The sequence below is a fragment of the Salvelinus alpinus genome, chromosome 21 (assembly GCF_045679555.1).
Source record: "Salvelinus alpinus chromosome 21, SLU_Salpinus.1, whole genome shotgun sequence".
Taxonomy (NCBI): Eukaryota; Metazoa; Chordata; class Actinopteri; order Salmoniformes; family Salmonidae; genus Salvelinus; species Salvelinus alpinus.
Window position 1 is genome coordinate 13,766,633 of NC_092106.1, and position 18,292 is coordinate 13,784,924.

Below are 18,292 nucleotides of genomic sequence, written 5' to 3' on the forward strand. Positions count from 1 at the left end.
AAAGAGGAATGGGACGGGCTATCTGGAAATAACCCACGAGTCACTCAAGTGATTAGGAAAATGTATCATTCAATTGATTAAGGGTTTTAAACATATTAAACACAATATTCATTAACATTTCAAGGACTTTGAAAAAATGGTGGCAGCTTACCTTGATCAGTCTGCATTGAAGTGAGCAACAACAAAAAAACAAGCTTGTCATATTAAAGTTGAAATATTTAATTTTAAAAACTGAAAAAATTATACGCACATACATAGTTTTTAGTATATCATACAAAGACATTATTTAAATGTTATTTTGAGTACTGTGTGTTTCTCATCGACTACAGTGAGTGGCAGTTTGAAAGGCTGGCTGAGCTGGTTGGACTACAGACACAAACCAAAAGGGTGAGAGGTCAATAACCAGGAAGTACACGTTAAATCATTAAATACCCAGTGTCACAACTTTTTATATAAAACAACCAAAAGCAGAGCAGAATAATAAAACCTCAATGGGGCTTTAAGACACACAGGAAGACAAACTCAAAGAGCATCACACACAGAGAAAGTATACTGTGATTAAACCAGATCAGGGTCCAAATAGGATTCATACATTTTTTTGAATACTTCTTGAATTGCATTGCGTTTCATTGAGCCTAACTGGAGTGCCAGATGGGCGTGTTTTGAAGTATATTTGGGACTATTTCATTGGTTCCATTGCGCCAGGCAAGCTCAATCAAGCGCAGCTAAAGTATTTGAAAGGAAAACAAATACTGGATGAAACCCTACACTCATGGTGTACTCGACAACATACGATATCCTCATATCTTTTCATAAAGCCAGATTGAAGAGCAGTAGCGACCACTGGCAAGAGAGGTGAGGAGAATTTATGATGAGTCTCTAATGTGGTAGCTCTGCTGTGCAACACTGCCCTCTTGTGACAATGTAACATATTACACAGGTCCAGGTATACCCTCCCTGTTTCAGTCCGTTTTCTTCCATTTGGTGCCTAATGAACACAGCCCAGGTGTTATTGCTACTGTACACAGATGATGATGGAAGTTATCGGTTTCTCTGTCTAGGCTTTACAGCTACGTCGTCTGGTGAAGCTGATAAGAACCCAGCAGTGTGGGTGTGTAGGGCTGCGTTCCAATTCCCCACCTTGCTGCTTATTACTTGCTCACTCCACCAGATTCCTTACACAAGTCCATTCCTTTCAAATCAATAAGGGGGGGGTGCCTGGGAGAAGAGTAAATTATCAGACGTCAGCTTATGGGAGTCCTTTTTCCAACCACGTTACAGACACCAAGAAGCTCAGAGCCACACAGCCAATCAACGGTCCAGCATGATCAGTGTCCTGTTCAATAGGACACGGCGTAGCATACCATTTAGAAAGTGGAAACAAGCGTTTCATATTGGACACGTTCAGGTACTACCTTTTCTTCCGTGTTGTGCCTAATGAACACAACCAGGGGTTCAAAGCAGCCCCAGACCGTCACACACACACACACACACACACCACTTCATCTCTAGCTTCAACTCCAGCAACAGTCCTCTGGCTGCTCAGACACGCTACACTTGTGCCTTTAGCAAACCTAATCCCCATTAAATGGGCCGGGGCTTTTTTTGTATCCACAGGGTAGCTGGGCGTCTAAACAGTCAACTCTAATAATAACAACAACAACAGTCATCATGGTCTTTAAAACAGGAGGCGAAAAGCCATAAGTCCGTATCCCGGTGGGCGTATAGCTTAGGTTTGGGTTAGGGATGTAAACGCTCACAGTGAGTGGAAAAAGAGGATCCAAGAGAAAAGAAAAGTGGTGAGGCAGTGGGGGAGGGAAGGGGTTAGCTCTCCCTCTAACACAGGGTACCAGTTAACAACCCCTACCACTTAGAATAACAACACAACCGTTTAGTGGGAGAAAAACACACCTGTTTTCGTTGCACTGATGAGACATGGGTAGGCAGGGGGAGGGCAAGGGGTGGGGTCTATGTGGCAATCAGTCAAGTCTCCCTCTGATGAGGGATTGGTCCTTGTGCAATGCATTCTAGGATGTCTGGTTGTGAAGAACTTGTGCTCGTGGTGGGTCGCTCCACAGTCACACTGGTGCTGCTCTGACTGGGACAATGTGAACCGTTGGAGAACTGAAATAAATACTTGGTAGAAGACAGAGTGGTAGGGGAACCATCAGCTGGTGTGGTATTTCTCAACAGTCGAGGGGGAGGGGCCAGGCAGGTAGTCAATCCATCCCTCCACTTTCCCTCCTCATCAATGTCCAATTGGAAGCCACTGGAAACAAGATCATTTAAAAAAAGCACCTTTTTTATTTGGCTTTCATAAAAGATTAAAAAATAAAGAGAAAGACCAAAGAGAGTGTATAAATGGGGCAAGAGGCAGAGCGAGAGAGAAGTTAGTCTTGTGGTTGGAGGAGAGGTGGGGAGCAGACCTCAACCTGTACCTGTGAGGAGAATAGAGGGGTATTAGACTGGGCTTCAACACAACCAATTACACACAATCGCTATTTCTGCCATAGTGCCTCTGCGTAATCACCTTGAGACACACATACGCACCTTCGTCCTCCTTCCCCCAGCCCTCGGCCACCCCGGCCAGCTCGTAGTGCTTCTTCCTTAGCTCTCCTAGACGCTCTCGCTCCTTCTGCAGCTTTGTCTCCAGCTCTAGAACAGAAACCTGACAACACACACAAAAACACAGTTTACTTAGACCTGTAACACACACATAGCCACCCCACATTGCTCTTACCTGTGAGTCCATCTCCTGCCTCTTGATCTGAGTGAGGGTCATACTGGAGAAATCCATGGTGTCTGAAGCACACAGTCATAGGAGGGAGAGAGATGGAGAAAGGAGAGAGAGAAAAGGGAGGGACATATGAAGAGAAAGGAGGGAGAGATGAAGATAAAAGGAGAGAGAAAGAAATTCAGCATTCGCTCACAAAACATTCAGTCACAATACATCTCACGTTGATCGCTCACTGTGTAAATCCACGGGCACGCTACTGTTAATCCACTCACCTTTCTCCTCGATCTGGGACTTCCCGGACTTGGTGGAGGCTACAACCCCGGCAGTGGCCTGTGTGACCCCTTTGGATGCCAGCTTCAGGCGGCCCAGGTTGGCGTTATCTTTGTCTGCTTTCACCTGCCCAACAGACCAGAGAGTGGATGGGTCACCAACGGGAATGGGTCATGGGTGTGTCTTAAACACATGTGGAGATATGTTTGACACACTGAGTGATGAGAGAGATCTAACTTGGCATGTGTAGATCCATTTGTGAGTGAGTGTCTCACGCTTGCACGCACAAAGTTTCAGTTACCACAAATCATTACATATAAGAAGTACCGTCTCACCTTGGATGCAGCCACCAGTTGTGCAGTGCTGGCTGCGATCTCATGCGAACACACCATCAGCTCTTCGTACTTGCCCTTGCCCTGCACCACCAGGTCTGCTGCATCTCTATGGGATATATTACACAGAGCATTATGGGTACTGTAGTGCATCATGCCACTAGTTCAACGGTTATAGGCTATACAGCATGGGGTGGAGTTTTTTTTTCTGGTCAGGTTATGCAGTCAGGAAAATCTTCTGGCCTAAATGAGTGTATTCCAGAATACGATGGTGTTGTGGAGAAGTAACAACACTGCTGTAATACAAGGTTAAGTTAGAAGAGAAAGGGTGATACTACTTACACCATGACTGTGGCGCCCCAGCCCACGGCTTTGGAGGCTGAGATGAGGCCTTCCGTCCAGCGAGAGTTTTTGACATAGAACTCCTTCATGGATGCTGCCCCCTGGTCGAAAAAAATATTATATTGGAATATACACTGAATATACAAAGCATTAGGAACACCTGCTCTTTCCACGACAGACTGACCAGGTGAAAGCTATGATCCCTTATCGATGTCACTTGTTAAATCCACTTCAAATCAGTGTAGATGAAGGGGAGGAGACAGGTTAAAGAAGGATTGTTAAGCCTTGAGACATGGATTGTGTATGTGTGCCATTCAGAGGGTGAATGGGAAAGACAAAATATGTAAGTGCCTTTGAACGGGGTATGGTAGTAGGGACCTTTGAACGGGGTATGGATGGTAGTAGGGACCTTTGAACGGGGTATGGATGGTAGTAGGGACCTTTGAACGGGGTATGGATGGTAGTAGGGACCTTTGAACGGGGTATGGATGGTAGTAGGGACCTTTGAACGGGGTATGGATGGTAGTAGGGACCTTTGAACGGGGTATGGATGGTAGTAGGGACCTTTGAACGGGGTATGGATGGTAGTAGGGACCTTTGAACGGGGTATGGATGGTAGTAGGGACCTTTGAACGGGGTATGGATGGTAGTAGGGACCTTTGAACGGGGTATGGATGGTAGTAGGGACCTTTGAACGGGGTATGGTAGTAGGGACCTTTGAACGGGGTATGGTAGTAGGGACCTTTGAACGGGGTATGGTAGTAGGGACCTTTGAACGGGGTATGGTAGTAGGGACCTTTGAACGGGGTATGGTAGTAGGGACCTTTGAACGGGGTATGGTAGTAGGGACCTTTGAACGGGGTATGGTAGTAGGGACCAGGCGCACCGGTTTGAGCCATAACACCTTGGAGAAGAAAAAAAAGCTTGAGGCATGGAATGCATAGTTGGAACATGTCGGCCATATCTTTAGTGTACAATATGACGTTTCCCCCTCCATGTCAAGTGATAGTGGGAGCACTGAGCAGAAGCTACATTGGCAGCAGAGAAGGCAGCAGCTACATAAAACAAAATACAGCACATGCGCATAAATCTCCATATTAATACCCCCGGCAAGTCAGGTTCCAGAAAATCCGGAACCGTAGCCACTCCGTATATTATATTATTATGCACATATGATAGGTTTCTGTTTCTCACTCTGCCACTCTCCACAATGTCCCTTTGCAGATCTTTGGAAGACAGCACGAGCACTTTGATGGCCTGCATCAGGTCTGTACAGGAGGCCAGGATCCTATGGGGGGCGATAGAGGACACATTCATTCAGCAGCTCCACTGTGCAACAGATCTTGATATGAAACGTTTCACTCATTTGAAAGTTGTGTGATTCTCAAAGCCAGGGTTGTGCTCATTAGGGCACGCGATGAAAACGATTTGTAAAAGGGGATGAAAAAAATTTGCATTTCTCACTGGACACGTCCAGGTAGTCCCTCCCTGTTTCAGTCCGTTTTCTTCCATTCGGTGCCTAATGAACACAACCCAGGAGTGGGAGACTCACCTCTCGTTGACCTCCATCTTCACCCCTGTGTCGACAGCACGCGACTTGTTCAGCATGTCCTGTCAATAGGATACAATAGAGGAAATTAGACACCTTTTGGTTGGTACTACTGTAAAATGAAACCAGAGGATTCTTTTCACACACAAATTTCTGTTTTAGTCTGGGTCTTCCTTGGTGATGGTGGTGATACACACACACACCCATACACACGTTGAGCTGGTTACCTCTATCCTGGCAGCTGCTGACTCCACGGCGGCCGATGTGGCGGCCATTTCCTGCTCCACCAGATCTCCCAGCTCCCCCTGCTGCAGCTCCAGACCCCGAGGACGCAGTTTCTACAGACCAGAGAGGGAGATAAGAGAAAAAGAGAGGTGGCTTTGAATTTGTTGTTTTTAATGGTGCCCCTAGATGCTGTCAGTTTGACATTTCGGCAAAATGTTTTCAAAGATAAGGACATGGGGAGGGGGAACTGACCTAAGTTCAACTTCTACCATAAGCAGTGTTGTGACCTCCCCTCCACGGGTCACATACTTCGTTGAAAGGATAAGAGGCACTGAGACTCATCTTATCATGATGACATCGCCTGGTTTAAATGTGCACAAATAGACATTATGAGGAAGTTGAGGTTCTCAGAATGATTGCAGGGTGTGGACTTTTGGTAAATTTAGTAGACCTAGAGTACCAGTCAAAAGTTAGGACACAACTACTCATTCAAGGGTTTTTATTTTTACTCTTTTCTACATTGTAGAATAATAGTAGAGACATAAAAACTAGGAAATAACCTATGGAATCATGTAGTAACCAAAAACAAAACATATTTTATATTTGAGATTCTTCAAAGTAGCCATCCTTTGCTTTGATGACTGCTTTACACACTCTTGGCATCCTCTCAACCAGCTTCATGAGGTAATCACCTGGAATGCATTTCAATTGACAGGTGTGCCTTCTTAAAAGTTCATTTGTGGAATTTCTTTCCTTCTTAATGCGTTTGAACCAATTTGTTGTGTTGTGACAAGGTAGGGGTGGTATACAGAAGATAGCCCTATTTGGTAAAAGACCAAGTCCATATTATGGCAAGAACAGCTCAAATAAGCAAAGAGAAACAACTTTAAGACATGAAGGTCAGTCAATCCGGAAAATTTCAAGAACTCTGAAAGTGTAGTCGCAAAAACCATCAAGCGCTCTCATGAGGACCACCACAGGAAAGGAAGACCCAGAGTTACCTCTGCTGCAGAGGATGAATTTATTTGAGTTACCAGCCTCAGAAATTGCAGCCCAAATAAATGCTTCACAGGGTTCAAGTAACAGACACATTGCAACAGACACATTGGTCAGAGGAGATTGCATGAATCAGGCCTTCATGGTTGAATTGTTGCAAAGAAACCACTACTAAAGCACACCAATAAGAAGAAGAGACTTGTTTGGGCCAAGAAACACGAGCAATGAACATTAGACCGGTGGAAATCTGTACTTTGGTCTGATGAGTCCAAATTTTTGGTTCCAAATGCTGTGTCTTTGTGAGAAGTAGAGTAGGTGAATGGATGATCTCTGCATGTGTGGTTCCCACCGTGAAGCTTGGAGGAGGAGGTGTGATGGTGCTTTGCTGGTGACACTGTCTGATTTATTTAGAATTCAAGGCACACTTAACCAGCATGGCTACCACAGTATTCTGCAGCGATACGCCATATCATCTGATTTGCACTTAGTGGGACTATCATTTGTTTTTCAACAGGACAATGACCCAACACACCTCCAGGCTGTGTAAGGACTATTTGACGAAGGAGAGTGATGGAGTGCTGCATCAGATGACCTGGCCTCCACAATCACCCGACCTCAACCCAATTGAGATGGCTTTGGATGAGTTCGCTGCTTTTCCTTCACTCTGCGGTCTAACAAATGCTCAGCATATGTGGGAATTCCTTCAAGACTGTTGGAAAAAGATTCCAGGTGAAGCTGGTTGAAATAATGCCAAGAGTGTACAAAGCTGTCATCAAGGCAAAAGGTGGCTACTTTGAAGAATCTAAAATCTAAAATATATTTTGATTTGTTTAACTTCTCTGGGATATGTGGGACGGTAGCACCAAATTCAAAACAACAGAAATCTCATAATTAAAATTCCTCAAACATACAAGTATTATTCACCATTTTAAATATAAACTTCTCCTTAATCCAGCCAAAGTGTCTGATTTCAAAAAGGATTTACGGCGAAAGCACACCGTGCGATTATGTTAGCTCAGTACATAGCCACAGAAAAACACAGCCATTTTTCCAGCCAAAGAGAGGAGTAACAAAAAGCAGAAATAGAGTTAAAATGAATCACTAACCTTTGATGAGCTTCATCAGATGACACTCATAGGACTTCATGTTACACAATACATGTATGTTTTGTTCGGTAAAGTTCATATTTATATCCAAAAATCTGAGTTTAGGCGGTACGCTACTGTCTCACTTGGCCAAAAGCCAGAGAAAATGCAGCGCGCCAAATTCAAATAATATACTATACAAATCTAACTTTCATTAAATCACACATGAAAGATACCAAATTAAAGCTACACATGTTGTGAATCCAGCCAACATGTCTGATTTCAAATAGGCTTTTCGGCGAAAGCACACCAAACGATTATGTTAGGTCAGTACATAGCCACAGAAAAACACAGCCATTTTCCCAGCCAAAGATAGGAGTCACAAAAAGCAGAAAGAGATAAAATGAATCACTAATCTTTGATGATCTTCATCAGATGACACTCATAGGACATCATGTTACACAATACATGTATGTTTTGTCCGATAATGTGCATATTTATATCCACAAATCTCGGTTTACATTGGCGCCATGTTCAGAAATGCCTCCAAAATATCCGGAGAAATTGCAGAGAGCCACGTCAAATAACAGAAATACTCATCATAAACTTTGATGAAAGATACATGTTTTACATAGAATTGAAGATACACTTGTTCTTAATGCAACCGCTGTGTCAGATTTCAAAAAAACTTTACGTAAAAAGCACACCATGCAATAATCTGAGACAGCGCTCAGATATAACCAACATTTCTCCGCCATGTTGGAGTCAACAGAAATACGAAATTACATCATAAATATTCCCTTACCTTTGATGATTTTCATCAGAATGCACTCCCAGGAATCCTAGTTCCACAATAAATTGTTGTTTTGTTCGATAATGTCCATTAATTATGTCCAAGTAGCTACTTTTGCTAGCACGTTTAGTACACATGTCCAAACACTCGCGCAGGTCCAGGCGAACGTCGGACGAAAACTTCCAAAAGTTATATTACAGGTGGAATAAACTTGTCAAACTAAGTAGAGAATCAATCTTCAGGATGTTGTTATCATAAATATTAAATAACGTTCCAACCGGAGAATTCCTTTGTGTCTACAGAAGTAATGGAACGCAAGGCGATATCATGTGGAATGCGCATGACCAGGAACTGGCTCTCTGCCAGACCACTGACTAAAACACCTCCCATCCGGCTCAACATCACAGTAGAGGCTTCATTCAACGTTCTACAGACTGTTCACATCTAGTGGAAGGCATAGGAAGTGCAAACAGATCCATATCTTACTGGGATTTGAATAGGCGATGAGTTGAAAATCGACCAGCCTCAGAATTCTCACTTCCTGTTTGGATTTCTTCTCAGGTTTTTGCCTGCCATATGAGTTCTGCTATACCCACAGACATCATTCAAACAGTTTTAGAAACTTCATAGTGTGTTCTATCCAATAGTAATAATAATATGCATATATTAGCATCTGGGACAGAGTAGGAGGTAGTTCACTCTGGGTACGCTATTCATCCAAAGTGAAAATGCTGCCCCCTATCCTAGAGAAGTTAACACTTTTTTGGTTACTACATGATTCCATATGTGTTATTTCATAGTTTTGATGTCTTCATTACTATTCTACAATGTAGAAAATAGTACAAATAAAGAGAAACCCTCGAATGAGTATCTGTGTCCAAACTTTTGACTGGTAGTGTAGGTAACAGGAGCTTGCAGGTCAGGTATGTCACAACCGTATGTCACAACTGTATGTCACAAACCGTGTCAGAGAATTTCACAACCATGGCAGGCCAGAGAGTGGACAGCAGCAATAATTCTTCACATACATTTTTATATCATAAAACTTCCAAGTGACATGGCAAACAAGAGCCCATGTCTAAGGCATAAAACAAACGCCGGTGGACACCAGTCCCCAACAACTGCTGGGACCTAACCAGTGGTGTATTGACAATTTTTTAGGTGCCGGATCGCAAAATAAATGTATTACGTCATCGTTTCTCAATCAAAGTTTGTACTGCAGTAGACCATTGAATAATACCATATTAAAATATGCATAAATGCATATACATATTGGCTCAAATAAATATTCACAAATACCAAATTAGGCCAACCACTTGATCTCAATCAGTTTCATGGGAATATGCATTTAGATCTACTTGAATGATGTAACTAACTACTGTTTGAACAAATTTAACATGCCCCCCATTATTACCAAGACAATAAACATGGGAGTTTGCTCCTCATCCCCATAACAGTAACTGATTGAGTAAGTACGGTTGTGACATACCCAAATTCTTCCATAAAATGGTGAGTTGGGGACCAGATCTACACTCCTAATCATCTAGATTCCAGCTTAGATTCAAGCTACACCAACGTTCACCATGGACAGAAAAGGCCTGGTCTGCTCTGTCCTCCAGTTGCTGTCCCTGGTCCAAGTCTCTTCAATCAAGCAATGACCTGAGAACCATAGAGTTCGGCCACAGCTATACACGTCACGGCCTCAAGTTGCTCTACTGGTTCACTCAACAGCTGACCATCAACGGCCGCACAGACGCACATGTCTGTTGGTTGACGCCATATCTGAAGTGCTTTGAAAGGCTGGTCATGGCTCACATCAACACCATTATCCCAGAAACCCTAGACCCACTCCAATTTGCATACCGCCCTAACAGATCCACAGATGACGCAATCTCTATTTCACTCCACACCGCCCTTTCCCACCTGGACAAAAGGAACACCAATGTGAGAATGCTATTCATTGACTACAGCTCAGCGTTCAACACCATAGTGCCCTCAAAGCTCATCACTAAGCTAAGGACCCTGGGACTAAACACCTCCCTCTGCAACTGGATCCTGGACTTCCTAACGGGCAACCCCCAGGTGGTAAGGGTAGGTAACAACACATCCGCCACGCTGATCCTCAACACAGGGGCACGTGCTCAGTCCCCTGCTGTATTCCCTGTTCACTCATGATTGTACGGCCAGGCACGACTCCAACACAATCATTAAGTTTGCCGATGACACAACAGTGGCAGGCCTGATCACCGACAATGATGAGACAGCCTATAGGGAGGTCAGAGACCTGGTCATGTAGTGCCATGACAACAACCTCTCCCTCAATGTGATCAAGACAAAGGAGATGATTGTGGACTACAGGAAAAGGAGGACCGAGCCCCCATTCTCATTGACAGGGCTCTAGTGGAGCAGGTTGAGAGCTTCAAGTTCCTTGGTGTACACACCAACAAACTAACGTGAAGAGCGCATGACAAAACCTATTTCCCCTCAAGAGACTGAAAAGATTTGACATGGGTCCTCAGATCCTCAAAAGGTTCTACAGCTGCACCATCGAGAGCATCCTGACTGGTTCCATCACTGCCTGGTATGGCAAATGCTCGGCCTCCAACCGCAAGGCACTACAGAGGGTAGTGCGTACGTCACAGTACATCACTGGGGCCAAGCTTCCACCCATCCAGGACCTCTATACCAGGCGGTGTCAGAGGAAGGCACTAAAAATTGTTGAAGACTTGAGCCACCCTAGTCATAGACTGTTCTCTCTGCTACCGTACAGCAAGCGGTACCGGAGTGCCAAGTCTAGGTCCAAGAGGCTTCTAAACAGCTTCTACCCCCAAGCCGTAAGACTCCTGAACATCTAATCAAATGGCTACCCAGACTATTGCCCACCCCCTCTTTTACACCGCTGCTACTCTTATTATCTATGCATAGTCACTTTAATAACTCTGCCTACATCTACATATTACCTCAATTACCCCGACTAACCAGTGCCCCCGCACCGGTACCCCCTGTATATAGTCTCGCTATTGTTATTTTACTGCGGCTCTTTAATTACCTGTTGCTTTTATTTCTTATTCATATTTTTTAAACTGAATTGTTGGTTAGGAGCTTGTAAGTAAGCATTTCACTGTAAGGTCTACACCTGTTGTATTCGGCGCATGTGACAAAATAAAATAAACTTTGCAACGCACACGCGCTGCATTATGGCTTCCATTACTTTGGGAACACCGAGGGGCTACTCCCAGCAATTGATCGGGCCACACGACTCTACTTTGCATTGGGAAGCCTCAATCCAGAAATCAACCCCGATGCTAGAATCCTGCCAAATGATGCCGTTTGTGATAACACACAACCCTTTACTGCAGAGAAGAACATGGATCGGATCATTGTTACGATCGCCTATGACCAGCGTCATGTAGATTGTGGAAGACCTATACATAACGCAGCACCAACCACCAGGGATACCTACAAGATCAGTGTCGGCCTCTTGAGAGAGATACGCAGTAAGAGATATCGCAGATTTTAAGCAAGAGGTAGGTTGTTGATAGAAACTAGGGCTGAAAGTAGATTGACATTCTTGCCAGTAGGCATAGTACAGAATCTTTTGAACAAGTAGTCAACTTGTGATTGTTTGATTGTTCTTTTTTGATTGTGATTCTTCTTCTGATGAGATGCCAAGTGTTTAATAACAGCCTTGTTTTCTTTTTATAGTTCACTTTGAGATAAAATGGACATGTAGCCTATTCAAGTTTACCTGCAACCTGCAGCCTGACAGGTTTTTCAATGGTTCTGTATTGTTAGTATCAATGTTAGTAACCTGGGCACTGCATAGTATAAAAATAATGTTTTTCTCCTCCTCCTTTTAATTGGTATAATAATCAAATGTTTTTATGAAATCAAATTACTGTAATTTGCACCTAAACTGTACTATGTACTCATATTTACTCTTAAGAATAAAGCAGCAACAATAACAACAAAACTTGTATGACCATAAAGACTGCACTGACCTCTGCGGTGGCCAGGATGCCATCCAGTGCTGCCCTCAGCATGGCGCTATCTGCCGTTGCCAGGCTTTCCTGCACCTTCATCTGACCCAGCAGGGCCAGGGCCTCGGCCCCACACGCCTTCACACTGTCTGACAACGCTGTGGGGGGGGGGGGGGGGGGGATACAGACACAGTATGGAGACTTAGAGGAAGTGGGTGGCTAACCGCTAGCCTGGTCCCTGATCTGTTTGTGCAGTCTTCCCAACGCCGATGGTCATTGTCACTCGGTGACAGGCAGCACAAACAGATCGGGGACCAGGCTAGGCTATCGTTGCGTCTGTGCATTATCAGTACTTCTCTAACAGATGTATATAGGGATGTAGAGTTGTTTTTTTATAAGACATGGCTCAAATCAAACTTTATTTAAAAAATCCTGGAACATTCCTGTCCTGGATGTGTGAGTACACATTTCAGTTGAGAAGACACAGGGACAGCTCACACTCACCGTCCGCTTGCTCCACTGGCACCATGTGAGAGGTGGCACTGCCCTGAACAATGGTGTCACCCACCAGGTGGGCAAGATGGGTCACTGCCCGCACCAGCTCCGACACAACTGCAGAACCAAGGGTCAAAGGTCAAACTACTATAAAGCCTAAACACAATCAACAGGATATGCTACTTTAATTTTCAAGTACTTGAAGGCTGTAATGCTGAAAACCCAGGTATTTTAGCTATAAAGAAGCACTTTACTATCAATCTCCACTGTCCACAAAGAGAATAATGAATACCTGCAACATATTCAATTACATTTACTTTCTTCTATTGGGAAGAAATCAAATAGGACAATAGAAATCTAGATCTTTCATGTGGGCAAGAAACTGAAAAAGGAACTTTTCTTCAAGTAATATACATGTGTACCAGTCAAAAGTATGGACACACCCACTCATTCAAGAGTTTTTCTTTATTTTTACTGCACAGCGGCCGTCGGTGAAAGTAACGTTTTTTGTCTTCCTTTTGACCTTGTCTGCTACACAAGAACAACAGCTTCGATAGGTGCCTGAAAGTAGACTGTGATGACACAAAGCTGACTAGGGGAGTAAGTTCTGAGTCTGACCTGTGTTGTCTGCCAGGTAGCTGTCTCTGGCAGAGTGAAGTCTGGCCATACAGTCCAGAGAGGCCTGACACCTGGACGCCAGGTAGTCTACACACAACGAGGGTACACAGTGAGGGGGGAGGCATCTTCCACCATACATACAAACATACACACTATTATGAGGGGACATCATCCTACATCACACCCTGGAACACAAACACACATGTACAAGTAGATTGAGGCATCACACACACATCCAGCATAGGTTTCACAATGTGGCATCATCTCAGACGGTCGGACGGACAGACAGGAACAAAGCTGGAGTCAGGTGTGCATAAGACAGAGGTTGGAGAAGGTTAGGGGCTGACCTGCAGAGCTGGTGCAGCTGATGTGTGCTGGGTCGTCAAGCTGGGCCAGTGTGTCCTGGACTATCCTCTCTGCCTCCTCCACAGCCCCCTGTAGGGCGGACCAGCGGGCTGCCACCAGCTGGCTCTCCAGGGCCTGCTCCCTGCTCTCCTATCCACACAGGGTCAGTGAGAGAATCAGATATCACACACACTCACTGAGAGGCTGACACACACAGGCGCACACACACACACAGCTGCCACACCTTCTCATTGAGTTGGTTCTGTAGGGCCTCGGCGGTCTTCACGCCGCTCTCCCTCTCACTGGCCAGGCTGCTCTGAACACGCTCAAGCTCCTCCCCCAGGCCTGCAAGCTCCTCCTCTTTCTTCGACAAGGAATCCGCTAGCTCCACCTTCTCCGATTCCACAGTCGAGAGCTGAGAACTGAGCTCCTCACTCGACTGAGAGAAACGGAGAGAGACGTAGAAAGAGAAAGTGAGTGGGGGGGGGAGAGACGTAGAAAGAGAAAGTGAGTGGGGGGGGGAGACGTAGAAAGAGAAAGTGAGTGGGGGGGGAGAGACGTAGAAAGAGAAAGTGAGTGGGGGGGGGTGGGGGGGAATGAGTGAGAGAGAAGAGAAAGGAGAACAAGAGCGTGACACAGTATTTTAGGATCGTACATATCCCCGTTTCCCTGTTGAACTGAACGAAAACGCTCACACACTATACACTCCTAATACCACCTTTTAAGAGACAACGCCCTAAGTGCTATGAGATGTGGAAATGACAACTGCCATTCTTCTACTCTCCCTCGCCTGTTTGTGGGCACCCTCCTGAGCATGCGAACAAGAACGTGAACAAGAGACGGGAAGAAAGAGTTTGTAAGTGAAATGTGTGACAAAGTGACAGAGCATGTGTGTCAGGACAGGAGGGAGTGGTCGTGTGAGAGAGAAGTTGATTCAGAAATAGGGGTTGACAGGAGTGGAAGAGTGGAGAGAGGGATGGGCGATGGAGAGGAGGAATGGTAATTGGACATTCATGGCCTGGTAGGACTACACAGTGTCGGGATCACGCAGAGATCGAGGTCTGCACCGATGCTCCACACAACCCTCTCCACACACAATTCCACACGCACACAGGCACCGTACACAGACAGAGATGGGTCGAAGAGTAACATGGAGTTGTGGAATGTAAAGATAAAAACAGAGTAAAGACAATTTGAAGGTGTCAGGGTGAGGTATTGTGGGGTAGAGTGGAGAGGAGGAATGTACTGTTGGGTAGAGGACACAAGGGTGTTTTAGGTTAGAGAGTTGGCTACCTGTTGGGACGAGGCCATGGTGCTTTTCAGGGTGTCTAGCTCCGCCCTGCTGGAGATCAGCTCTCTCTGCAGCTCCTGCAGCTGCTCCACCTGTTCCTGCTCCTGAAGGGGGACAGAGGCAGGAGAGAGAGAGTGGCGGGGGAGAGAGCAGAGAGAGAGAGATGTGGGGGGAGAGAGATAGAGGGGAGGAGAAAAGAGAGAACGAGAGAGATAGAAACAGAGACGCATGTTATTTGCTAGGTCTCCATCTCTCTACCTCCGTCTATTCTACCTATCTAACTCCCACATGTACAGCAAGGCATCTCAGTTACACAATTAAATGATCAGAGACAGATGGAGAAAAAGTTGAAAATGTACTGTAGTATGAAGAAGTAAAGTATATTACATTTGAAGTCCTCTGTGTCCAAGAAAGCGAGAGAGGGAGAGGGGGAAAAAGGGGAGAGAGAAAACAGAAAGAGGTGATACATACTGTAAACACACAGTATTTCAGGAGAGTGTGCATCCCTGTGGGAGTGCGTGTCTCGCCCTCACCCGTCTCTCCGCGGCCTCCTTGGCAGCCTTGACCTTCTCCTGCATCTCTCTCCTCACGCTGTCCACCTCGTCCTCAGCCGCCCGCGCCACCGTCATCTGACGAGTCACCTCCGCATTCTGAAGCCACGAACAGAAACACAGACGGTTTTAGGTGAGGGAAGAGTTTTTAGAATTGTAAACAAGAAATGTGTGAGCATTGCTGCTAGAAGTGTATTCTCCATAGAAATGTTGTAGTACAGAATGGATAAGGGTCCCTGATCACACTACTCCTCCCTCCCTTGGCCCAAACCCTCTGATTGGTGGAAGCTCTATCACTACACTTCATACTTATCCAGACCCTTCAGATCTGCAAACATGGACGGGTTTGGGCCAAGGGGAAGGGAGCTAAATGGGACTGGCTGAGAGGGGTAGGAGTCAGCCTGCACCATGAGTCTGAGGGGTGAGGTTCTTCGATCGTAAGGGGTCTGGATGGGCCTACCTTCCTCAGCAGGTCAGCGTGACTCTGCACCAGCTCTGTGTACTTCTCCTTCAGCTTGACGTAGCGCTGCTCGTTGGCCACCGCTTTCCCTGAGACACACGGACAGACAGAGCTGTTATTGTCACAACAGTCAGATGGCTGAATCCTGACTTGAGATATGCACACGTAATTCAAAAAGTTTGTGTAGGCATTGATATCAGCTGAAGGTACAGTAAGAAGATGTTTGAGTGACTCATGTAAATCTTGAGGCCTGGGGTTGTCTGGCGGGCTGTCCCTGGACTCACTCTCGATCTCGGTGAGGCTTCGCTGCTCTTTCTCCGTGTCCTCTTTGACCCGGCGCAGGTCGTCAAGCTCCGCCCGCAGGAACTCGCCCTCTCCCAACGCCTGCATCCTCAGGTGGCTCTGCTCTGCTAGCTCCGCCTCCAGCTCATCGACACGCCCCCGCAGCGCCTGGCACAGACGCCCACTCTGAGAGAGAGACAGAAAGAGAGGAGGGAGAGAGTGTTATGGTTCAACAGTGTGTAAACACACTGCCTCAGAAGTTCAGGCATTATGGAGAATTGCCTCTGTAGTGGCTCAAGTGCCTCATTAAACCTCCTCCCCCCTCACCTCCAATCTGAAGGACTCCAGTTCCTCCCTGAGGGCCTGGATCTCCCGTGTCAGCTGCTCGATCAGGCGGTCCCTAATGGAAACAGGACAGGACAAGGTCGTGTTCATTAGGCACCAAATGGAGGAAAACAGTCCGAAAAAGGGAAAGAAATGGCTAGATGTGGCCAATGATAAAAGCGTATTTTCGGTTTTCCATTGCAAAATGTTCTGGGACGGAAAGCTGCAGTACCTCTATTGGAGGTCAGTGTGGTCTGAATTGTGTGACAATCTATACAGACCAAGGATATCCTACAAATGTCAAATTCGGTTATCCAGAGTGTAGCAGTTTGCTTCTGGTGTCTTACTTGTCGTCCTTGCGCATTCCGTTCTGACTGTTGAAATTGAATGGGTCCGTGGCGGCGGACGTGCCAAAGAGGTCGTCGAACCTGGGTTCTACCACAGCAGCCTAGTCGGAATCAACACAGCAAGACAGAGACAGACAGTCGTTCTATAGGCTTTAGGTTTCATTAGGTTCAGTTGACAGACACAGAACAACTAAGACAGAGCACAGGAAGGGCACCGTCTGTAACATGGCATATTTTGTGAAAAAAAATTATTCCGTGTGTGAGTCAGCTAGTGCACGAAATTCATCTTTCACACACACTACGGCATGTTACAAACGGCGCCCCATAAGAAAGCAGTAATGAGACATGTTCAGATGGGCTACCGGCTGGACGGGGACGTCGGTATCCACCAGGTCCACCATGTGTTCCGTCTCGGGGGAGGACGACTCAGCTGGAATAACTACCACGGGACTGATGTGCTCCGACAACGCCGACGCCCGCAGGAAGTTAGGTGGGTTCTGACAGCAGAGAGAGAGAGAGCGAGCATAATTAATCAAATTGTATAGCACTTAACCCAAGTAGCCGAACAGCAACCTGGGCCCAAATTCCTCAAGAGTAAGCAAGGGCAACAGAGAAAATGGGAGACTATGTTCATGCGTGTGTGTGAATGATACAGTATTTACTTGAAAATACACAGCAGAGATCCTGTCTAATCTACAGGCTAGTTCAGGAGGACTCTTACCTCAGGTAACTGTGGGATCTGAATGAGCCTCTTGAAGTACTGCAGGTTACTGGAGCGGTAGAACAGACTCTTCAGCCTAGCAGAGACAACACACACACCGATGAAACACTCCACCTTCATCATCACAACTTAGTTAGGTCAGGTGGCGGAGCACTATGAGCTCTGGTCAAAATTAGTGCACTACATAGGGAATAGGGTGCCAATTGGGACTCGATCCATGACTTGTGCGTGAACTGACTTCTTGAACTGCTCCTGGAAGCGGTCTCTGTGGCCCTGGAGTGTGTCAGCAGGAAGGCCTAAAACAGACAGACAAACAGTTTTGGAATGTGTGTGTATGTGAAACTACTGAGAATGTGGATGTACTACAGAGTGTGTGTGTGTGTGTGTGTGTACTAAGGTTTTAGGCATTTCGTAACCCTATGATATGACCAAGAAAATTATGTGAATTATGTGCCCTTGGAATAGCCACAGTTTTTCTGGGAAGGTCACAGGAAAAACTGTTGGCCTTAGATTAGTAGCCAAGTATGAGGTATTCAGGCTGTCACTCTG

General features: G+C 45.8%; 1 protein-coding gene and 1 non-coding gene across 5 annotated transcripts in view; both read right to left on the reverse strand.

Annotated features, from left to right (window-relative positions):
* Positions 1-203: 203 nt before the first annotated feature.
* The window catches only part of LOC139548544 (huntingtin-interacting protein 1-like), a 47,211-nt gene continuing 29,122 nt past the window's right edge, over positions 204-18,292 (reverse strand). For 2 of the 4 annotated variants that reach the window (XM_071358248.1, XM_071358252.1), the window contains exons 9-32: positions 17,982-18,039; positions 17,744-17,819; positions 17,385-17,519; positions 17,023-17,123; positions 16,679-16,751; positions 16,354-16,537; positions 16,070-16,158; positions 15,592-15,708; positions 15,446-15,457; positions 15,061-15,162; positions 14,012-14,206; positions 13,770-13,917; positions 13,423-13,509; positions 12,814-12,921; positions 12,331-12,467; positions 5,458-5,568; positions 5,234-5,292; positions 4,876-4,969; positions 3,682-3,782; positions 3,343-3,448; positions 3,010-3,133; positions 2,741-2,802; positions 2,531-2,668; positions 204-2,438 (exon numbers count right to left, since the gene is read on the reverse strand). In XM_071358248.1, the coding sequence (XP_071214349.1) occupies positions 2,391-2,438; positions 2,531-2,668; positions 2,741-2,802; positions 3,010-3,133; positions 3,343-3,448; positions 3,682-3,782; positions 4,876-4,969; positions 5,234-5,292; positions 5,458-5,568; positions 12,331-12,467; positions 12,814-12,921; positions 13,423-13,509; positions 13,770-13,917; positions 14,012-14,206; positions 15,061-15,162; positions 15,446-15,457; positions 15,592-15,708; positions 16,070-16,158; positions 16,354-16,537; positions 16,679-16,751; positions 17,023-17,123; positions 17,385-17,519; positions 17,744-17,819; positions 17,982-18,039 (2,465 nt within the window). In that variant the 3' untranslated portion in view covers positions 204-2,390. The remainder of the gene's footprint in view (positions 2,439-2,530; positions 2,669-2,740; positions 2,803-3,009; positions 3,134-3,342; positions 3,449-3,681; positions 3,783-4,875; positions 4,970-5,233; positions 5,293-5,457; positions 5,569-12,330; positions 12,468-12,813; positions 12,922-13,422; positions 13,510-13,769; positions 13,918-14,011; positions 14,207-15,060; positions 15,163-15,445; positions 15,458-15,591; positions 15,709-16,069; positions 16,159-16,353; positions 16,538-16,678; positions 16,752-17,022; positions 17,124-17,384; positions 17,520-17,743; positions 17,820-17,981; positions 18,040-18,292) is intronic. The other 2 variants (XM_071358250.1, XM_071358249.1) reach the window with 2 other exon arrangements.
* LOC139548658 (small nucleolar RNA SNORA16B/SNORA16A family) lies at positions 13,266-13,369 on the reverse strand. The gene has a single exon (XR_011669747.1). It is a non-coding gene; the product is annotated as a small nucleolar RNA SNORA16B/SNORA16A family (small nucleolar RNA).